The following is an 8906-nucleotide window of genomic DNA, read 5'->3' as shown; positions in this document are numbered from 1 at the left end:
GTGGTAACTGAGAAAGAGGAGGTGTCACCACTGACTAGGGACATGGAACATGTCCCCATCTGGGCCTCTCACCTGCTGAGGGAACTGAAGGACGTCCTGGGCAGCTGCCATTGAGACGATGGCCCTTTTGTCTGCTCTGTGAGGGTGCAGGGAGAGTGACACGCCAGCCACCAGCTGCACACCCAGCTCTGTGATGGTGACTCGGTCATCCAGGACAATCACTGTCTTCTCAGCCAGGATGGAGTCAGAGAGTGGTGAGAGCACCTGAAAAGTGAGGGAGGAAGCTCATGTCTCTGCTCCACACAAACACCTTCAACTCCTTAATTGAGATTTCCACCGAAGTGCCTTCTTGGTCCTCTGAGTAATGAATGCACTTATGGGAACTATTTAAGTAAGTGTTACACTACTGTTCAATTATACTTGCCAGTTGAAAGAGTTTTATAAAAATCATCTTAATAATTTTATTTCCTTTAATTCATTATAACAGCAGTATATTTTCTGAGAAGGGCTAGCTTTAATTAAGCGACAATAACTAAAAACAAACCATTTACATACTGAACATTCAAAGAGTAACATTTCCCCCAAGAACTAATCTTTAGGCTTTGAAAATGGCACAGTTATGGTGAGACACTTAAAGGAAATGGGGCTCAGTGTCTTCTCCAGCTCACATTCCTTCCAGGCAGCAGGCAGATGTTTTCTGTGGGACAATAATGATCACTATCTTGGTCACCATCATTACATAAGCCACTTAAACAGAGTGGGACAGGGCATCTTAATGTCCTAAGGAACCATCCCTCCTAATTTACCATCTAGTGTGTAATCAGGGAACTAAGACCTGAAGAGGAACACACAGTACGCAGAACCTCCACAATGCTCCTCCCAGAGATGCCCTGCCCTGATCTCTGGCACCTGTGATCATATTGAGACGCACTCTCATGGGTATGGTATGTTACACGGCACAGTTGGCTCTAAGACAGGGAACGTAACCTGAATTGTTCAGGTGGACTTAATGTAATCACATGAGCTCTTAAAAGCAGAGAACTTTTCCCAGCTGGTAGCAAGAGCAGTCAGAGATTCGAAGCTGAGAAGGACTCTACCCCACCATTACCAAAACGTGAAAGGAACCATGTGAGAAGGGAGGGAGGTGGCCTCTCGGAGCAGAGTGACCCTTGGCCAATAGTCAAAAGGGAAATAGGGACCTCAGATGTATGATCACAAAGAACCAAGTTCAGCCAAGAACCTGAAGGATCCTGGAAGCCAGTTCTTTCCCCCAGATTCCCAGAGAAGAGCCCCGCCCAGCCAAGACCTCGATTTCAGCCTTGTGGTACTCTGAGCACAGAACCCAGCCTAGCAGCAGACTCCTGACCTACAGGAATCTGAGCTAACAAATGAATATCTTCTTAAGCTGCTAAATTTGTGGTGATGGGTTACACGGTAATAAAATACATACATAGAATATAACACATGTAATCTAGCTTTGTCAAAAATTAACTTGGCTACACCAAAATATGACTTAATATTTAAAATTTGTATAAAGAAAACCGGCTGCCCCATTCCTAAATGACTATCTTGTCGTAATTGGCTAGAAAATAGTTTGACCATTGCTATGACAAAATGGGGAATATCGAACTATGGATGCTTTGTTACTTTGTGCAAAGATATGTTTTTAAAATTTTGTGTCTACTCTGCATGGCATAATATAACTAAATGGCTAAAAATTAGGGTTAGGAGGGAAAAAAAACAGCGTTCAAGGTGTCCTATTGGGGCAAAGATCACTTATCTGTTTCATTTAGCTTTTTCTGGTAAAAGAGATATTTTTCTCAAATCTCCCTAAAATGCAAAACCTAATGTGAGTTTAGGTTATTAAAATTGGTGTGCACTCTACTGTTCCTCAGGATTCTCTTGACACACACAGACAACCCTGCACACGCTCACTGTATGTGTGTGCACATCCCTGCACAGGGGCAAGGGTGAGTGGCCTGTACCTGCACAGTGGTTATTCCCGGCTCCCGACCCGCCAGGGTCCTGCCGTCCTGTAAATGAGCGACTTTCGACTCCTCCACCTTCATGAACTCAGTAACCAGGTCGGTGATGTCGAACTGCCAGTCAGGGCCAAGCATGTAGGTCAGCTGGCCTACGTCAGGTGACTCAGCCACAAACTGGGTGAGGACGCGCACCGTGGCGTGTTGGTACTGCAGAGAACACCCGCGCCCCTTCTTCTCCTCCTCTTCCTCATCCTCACTGTCTCGCGTGGGCCTGGGGCACAAAGGAACCAAGACAGAATGAATGTCCTCGCCGTTAGGCAGTCCTGCATGCCCATGTTTCTCCGATTCTGTGTGGCTGTGCAGAGAGAAATGGAAAAGTTCTTCTCCTGCCAGACCTGCTCAGCCATCAGTCCACTCACTGGCCAGACGTTCATCTGGCAAGCACTCTGGTGGTTACCAGTGCCACACAGCAGCTCCAGTGTCCCCGATCCAGAGCCACAGAAGGCACAGGCCCCAGGCAGGCAGAGGCTGAGTCTCTGGCCTCAGTGTTCAGGAAACTGATCATGTTAACACCAAGCCTCTCCTGTGTCCTTTTATGGCAGTGTCTTATTTGGTGGCTGCTGACTAGTCTATGACCCTCAGTGGATGGGGATTGTGTCAGGGAAAAAAGGGGCAGAGACTCAGGCGTGCAGAGTTAGACCTACCAGGTCCTCTGTGCTGCATGCTGAGTGTAAGGATGAGAACAGATGCTGGTCATGTAACACACAACAGCCACGTATGTTTAACTCACATCATCTTCACAGACTCCAAAGAACAAGGCTATTTCCCTTATCTTGCTGATGAAGACACCAAGGAAGGGGAGGAGCCACTACTTAGCCAAGGCCATACACTGCTCACCTGCAGAGGCAGGGCCACACCCAGGCTGCCACCCCTCTGCTGTGCCTTCTGCCTGTCATAGCCAACCCCATGCATCTTCTCCATGGCTATGAAATATGTTCCTCATTTTTACATGAAACAACCAAGGCTGGCCATGGTTAACATGTGACCCAGACAACTACTAATTAGCAGATCTGGATCCTGCTCGCCTGACTTCTAGAACCCATCTTCTTTACAATACGCCCCTCAGCCTCCCCAAAAGGTCTGAGAACCATTTATAGAGAGATAGAAAAACTTTCCCCAGCACAATAGCTTAGCAATTTGGGTTTCTCAAAGCAAGGGATGAATATCTCTGTGGGTAAGAGAAATGATTTTAGGTGGCAGAGGAATATGGTATTCAACTAAAATAAAAAAAAAATTGAATGACATACTGAAAAGTTATTCCTATTCTATTTTTCAATCCTGAATACATCACAGGGAATGTCTCTATTCAGTGCTAGCTGTCTTTAAAGCTGCTCTGACACTTGCTAGTTTCTGTTCTGTTAATAAAGACAAACTCACACAGGCAGACAACAATATCTACTAAGAATTGAATAACACTATCTTGTGCTCTTTGTATTAATTTCCGGTTAAATTTATTTTATGATAAATGATACCGGTTGTCCATTTGCGCTAGTGATGGGAAGTTTCTCATGAGACAGGTAAAATGGAAAGAATACTATTAAGTATATGCTTCACTAAAAGGCGGCAGCATCCTAATAAAAGTGATGAGTGAACATAGGAAATTTTAGAAATGCTGCATTAATAAAACAAAACGATCCTATCATTTTAGGGCAGACTGTACCTTGTTCACTTACTTTTAGAACTTTTAATTCTAAAAATTATTAGGAACTCACTGAAAGTTAAAAGAAAAAAACCACACAGGAGATTCCATACACTCTTCTCCCCCCCCCCCAACATCTTCTTAATTATAGGACAATATCAAAACCAGCATTGGTACGCACAGAGTTCATTCTGACGTCACCAATAGGTGTCATCTGTCTGTGTGTATATGTGTGTGTGACTTAACATACACACCTGGTTTATTGCAGCTGGAAAATGTCAAGGTCTTACCACTCCAAGGGTAAACAGCTTGGTCCCATTTAAGCATCTTTATCCTCCCCACTTGTAATGCTATGTTTTCCATCTCTATACCCTAAGCATCACGTTAGATGATGTTATTTTTGCTTCAGCCACCAAATGTAAGAATCTGACACAGAGGATGGTCTATCCTATTTAACACCGTTTTCCCTTCCCTCTACAATTCTTTCTTCCTTTCTGCAGTTCCAAATCTTTTTCTCTAACCATTTTCTCTTTGTGTAGAGAGCCATTCTTTAAAGCCATTCTTTGTCTCCTAAAAAAAAAAAATTCTAAGTTTTTCTTCATCTAAGAATATCTTTATTCCTCATTCATTGCTGAATGATATTTTTGCCAGATACGGAAATCAAGGTAGACAGTTACTGTCTTACAGCACTTGGAAAATATTATGCCAGGTCTTTCCGGCCTCCATGGTCTCAGGGGAGCAATGCACCGTCACTCAAATTGGCCTAATTTCTCACTGGATGTTTTCTGAAATTTTTCTTTTTCTTGCCTGTGATTTTCAGAAGTTTAACCATGATGTTTCTTGGCATGGATTCTTTGATTTTATCATGTTTCTGGTCTCTAAACCTATGTCTTTTGCCAAATTTGGGACATTTTCAGCAATTATTTCTTCAAATACTGCTTCAACCCTACATGTTCTCACTTTCTCAGATTCTAATTATAGAATTTTAGATCTTTCGCTGTTGTCCCCCGAGCTCCTTATGCTTTGGGTACTTTTTTCCAGTCTATTTTCTGGTATTCAGATAGACTAAATTCTATTATCTGTCCTCAAGTTTACTGATCTTTATCCTCTGGCATCAACACTGCCCTGTTGAGACTCTTAAGATTGTTTTTTTCTTTTCCAGCTACTGTATTTTTCAGTTCTATAATTTATATATTTATATATGGTTCTTTTTTATAAATTTACTTGCTGGAATTATCTACTTTTTCATTGGCTTCAAAGCTATTTGTAATTTCTTTCTTTTTTCTTCTTCTCTTTTCTGAAGACAAAGTTTTGCCCTGTTGCCCAGCCTGAACTCAAACTCTTGGGCTGCAGTAATCTTCCTACCCGAGCCTCCCAAATAGCTGGGACAACAGGTGCCCACCACCATGCCTGACTAATTTTTTTAAACATTTTTTGTTCAGATATGATCTGTGTTCGACCAGGCTAGTCTTAAACTCCTGGGCTCAAATGATCCTCCAACCATGCTCTCTTAAGTAGCTGGGACTAACGGCACACACCACCACTCCTAGCTTATAATTTCTTTTTGAAAGTTTTGAGGGGGAGTAGTAGAGGGTAGGGTTGCTTTAAAATCCTTGTCAGATAATCCAAATGTGTGATTTATCTGGGCACTGGCATCTCTTCTCATTCAAGTTGTAGTTTGCCTAATTCTTGTCATAAATGATTTTCAGTTGTATTCTGGACATTTTAGATGTTATGATAAGAAACCCTGGATCTCACTCAGATCTGTTTTAGTTACATTTGTTTGGTTTTAGTGAGGAGGTCCTGGACTACTTTTGCATACTTCAGATTTAACTACAATTTGATCTGAGAGCCCTTCAGGGCTGTCCTGGTCTGTTTTGTTACCCTGGCACTGTGGGGGGCCCACAGGAGCAGAGTGCACTTCCCTGGGCTAGGAAGAGGGTGGGAGGCACCAGACAGGCAGGGTACTATCCCTTCTCCAGTCTGCTCTTCAAGATTCAGCAAAGGTTTTAGGGACTCAATCTTGGCCTTTTCTTTAGAGTACACTTTTGTGATGGTGAATCTCTTAACTTCTCCATTGTTTACCATCTAGGGATTCTGAGAATTTCAGCATCATCAGGTCCTAATAGCCCTTCCCTCATAATATCTCTACTCTTGCACTTTACTATAAGCAGCAAGAAGAACCCAAGGTATACATTCAACAGTTTGCCTGGAAATCTCCTCAGCTGAATTTCTAACCTCACTTGTTTCCCACATAACAGCAGGACACCATTTTGCTAAGCTTTCTGTCACCACCTACACAAGAATCCATGGTTCCTCACTCTGAAACCTCCCTGGCAGTGCTTATGAAGTTCAGATTCCTACTGACAATGACTTGCTCACAATGACTTAGACTTTCTATAAGATGATTCGGGACTTGTCTATAATGCTCCTTCAGCATTATGTGCAGTGCCCTTAACATCTGTTTCTACTAACTGTCTACTCAAGTCAGTTGAGGGTTTTTCCATTATGTCCCTCAAAATAATTCCAGGCTCCACTCCCTGTCTGATCCCAAAACACGCTCATATTCATGCATTTTGGCTACACTCCACCACTAGGTACAATAACTATCAGTTTTCTATTGCTGCTTTATAAATTATCACAAACGTCATGCTTTAAAACTACACCCCAACAATGGGCTCACAGTTCTATGGGCCAGTAGTCCAGGCAAGCTTGATTGAATTCTCTGCATAAGGACTCACAAAGCCCAAATCAGAGTGTTAATCAGGCTAAACTCTTAACTGGAGGTGCTAGGGAAAAATCCACTTCTAAGATCAGTCAGGGTATTAGCAGAATTTGGTTCCTACAGTTATAAAACTGAGTCTCCTGCTTCTTGGCTGGCTGTTGTACAGAGACGGCTCTTGGCTCCCCTGGACTACCCATATTCCTCAGCATATGGCTCAATCCATCTTCAACGCCAGCAATAGTCCGTCAAGTTGTTCTCACTCTCAAATCTTCCCAACTTCCCCTTCTACTTCCAGCTCCCTGCTCTCAGAAAGCTAATCTGATGGGCCCACCCACGTGGATAATCTCCATATTTTAGGGTCAACTGAGTTAGGATTGTAGTTACATCTGTAAATTCCCCACCCAGCCCTACCAGATTAGAGTTTGAATAAGCAGGAGATAGAAATCTTGGGTGGGGGGTCGGGGGAGAGGTCACCTTTAGAATTCTGTCTACCACAGTATGCATACTTTCACTAATTTCCTGGGACAACTCTTCCATAATATCATCATCCCTAATTTATGAATGAGGAAACTGTGAAGTCGATAGGTTAAGTGCAAGTCACACTACTACAAGTGGTAAAGTCAGGGCTAAAACTCAAGCTGCCTAATTCTAGAGCCCACAGTCTTAATCACTGCATGTACTCCATGGATGAAGGGTGACATTTACAAGTAGGGGAACAGAATGAGAAACAGCTATATCCTAAATGGCAGGTCTTGTTAAGTGCTTCTTACGCATTGCAACAGTTTACTGAATCCTAGCAACTCCTATGTGGAGTTGTTACTATCATTGTCTTTACCATCATTTCCTCATGTCAAAGTGCTAAGTACCAAGTTAGATCCATCTGAACCCCAAGCCCAGAACACTGCTATCCACTGCTGATTCTGCTTCCCTAGGATTTGGGGCTCTGGGGTCAATTTGCCTCCCACAAAGATCTGGGTCCTGGGAGCATGAGGTCCACAGTTCTCTCTCTGAGTCCTCACCTTCTGTTGGAGGCCACTGGGATCCTCCAGCCCTTGATCTGGCTCAGCTCCGTGTCTGAGATCTCAATCTGCAGGGGAAGCCTGGGCGCCCAGACAGTGACCTCGAACTGGGAGGTGAAGTGCTGGTGGGTGAAGTTCACGATCGTGTCCACTTTGCTCTTCATTTCCTTCCCATTCACAAAAACGGAATCACAGGTGTTGGAAACCTTTGGGGAGGAGGCAGAACCTTGAGATGCATCAGGAGGAAAAGCACGAGCAAAAAACCAACAATAGCAAAAGTTCATGAACTGCAGCAGCCCTCCCTGATTTATTAGACACAGATGAACGGGATAGGTAATTTGTAGGCACTAATTAGTGACAAATACTGACAAACAGACTTCAGGAAAACCATTTTGTTTTAGAAAATACTGACAAGTAAAACCATTAACATAATTTAATGGCATTATATAACCTCTGTTGCCTTTTGTATGTATGTGTGTTTTTTCTTGATCTTACCTTTTTTATGGACTCAAATAGCCACTAATCAAACCCCATGTGCATCATATTTCACTCTTGCACCACCTTTGATGATGCATAAAAGGTTTTTATGTTACTAAAAACCCACCTTATTCAAGTCATAAAGAGTATCTTTGGAAAAATCAAGAGAACTTTGCACTAAATTAAAACCCTGGTGGGCAAAATATTCACAAAATGCATAAGAAAATATGGATATAATTATTTTTGCCCCATTAAGCCACAGTTTTTCAGAATGAAGTTAAGAATATAGCATTTTGTTACGGTCCTTTGGCTCAGCCCTTGGGGTGGTCTCTCTAACGTAAATGTGTTAGCAGGCTAAATTTTAGACAGTTTAAGTCCTGGGTTCACTTTATATCTTTAGCATAAGCAAATAAATTGTTGCTGACTTTCTCTCCTGGGCCATCAGGAAAATGTCTTTATGTGTCTAGGTGGAGAGGAGGAGGGATCAGGAATCATTTCATGTGTGGAGCACAAAGAGTAAAAAGCAGTGTGTGACCTTCCCATTCACACTGCCTGGCTGCTGGCAGGGCCCCCTGCCTCAACCAGTGGGGCCACCACACCATCAGTTTTGCAAGTCACAAACTAGGACATATTCTAGATACTTTCCTTCCTCACCTGAATCTGTACCTACAGCTCAGGCCTCTCTCTGAGCCCCAGACAAGCACGCCCAACTGGCTGCTTGACATCATCAGGTGAACAGCTCAAAAACAGCGTCCTAAGTGCCAGGTACAATATAAACTATTTGAATGACAGGCACACTAAAAACCCTAATTTTACCACTATGCAATTTGTCCATATATCAAAAACTGCTTGTACTCCCTATATATATTTAAATTTAAAAAGTGCCAACTTCCAGGCGGTGCCTGTGGCTCAGTGAGTAGGGCGCCAGCCCCATATACCAAGGGTGGTGGGTTCAAACCTGACCCTGGCCAAACTTAAAAAAAAAAAAAACAGCTGCCAGG

General features: G+C 43.0%; 1 protein-coding gene across 1 annotated transcript in view; it reads right to left on the bottom strand.

Moving 5' to 3' along the window:
* Window positions 1-8906, bottom strand: part of TMEM132B (transmembrane protein 132B) — a 23431-nt gene that overhangs the window by 2544 nt on the left and 11981 nt on the right. Inside the window, exons 2-4 of the mRNA XM_012809040.2 lie at window positions 7429-7634; window positions 1986-2256; window positions 73-264 (exon numbers count right to left, since the gene is read on the bottom strand). Coding sequence (XP_012664494.1) covers window positions 73-264; window positions 1986-2256; window positions 7429-7592 — 627 coding nt within the window. The 5' untranslated portion in view covers window positions 7593-7634. The remainder of the gene's footprint in view (window positions 1-72; window positions 265-1985; window positions 2257-7428; window positions 7635-8906) is intronic.

The sequence above is a fragment of the Otolemur garnettii genome, unplaced genomic scaffold, assembly GCF_000181295.1.
Source record: "Otolemur garnettii isolate 467f Iridium unplaced genomic scaffold, OtoGar3 scaffold00099, whole genome shotgun sequence".
Classification (NCBI taxonomy): Eukaryota; Metazoa; Chordata; class Mammalia; order Primates; family Galagidae; genus Otolemur; species Otolemur garnettii.
The sequence above is the reverse complement of the archived record's forward strand: the minus strand, read 5'-3'. Positions and strand labels throughout refer to the sequence as shown.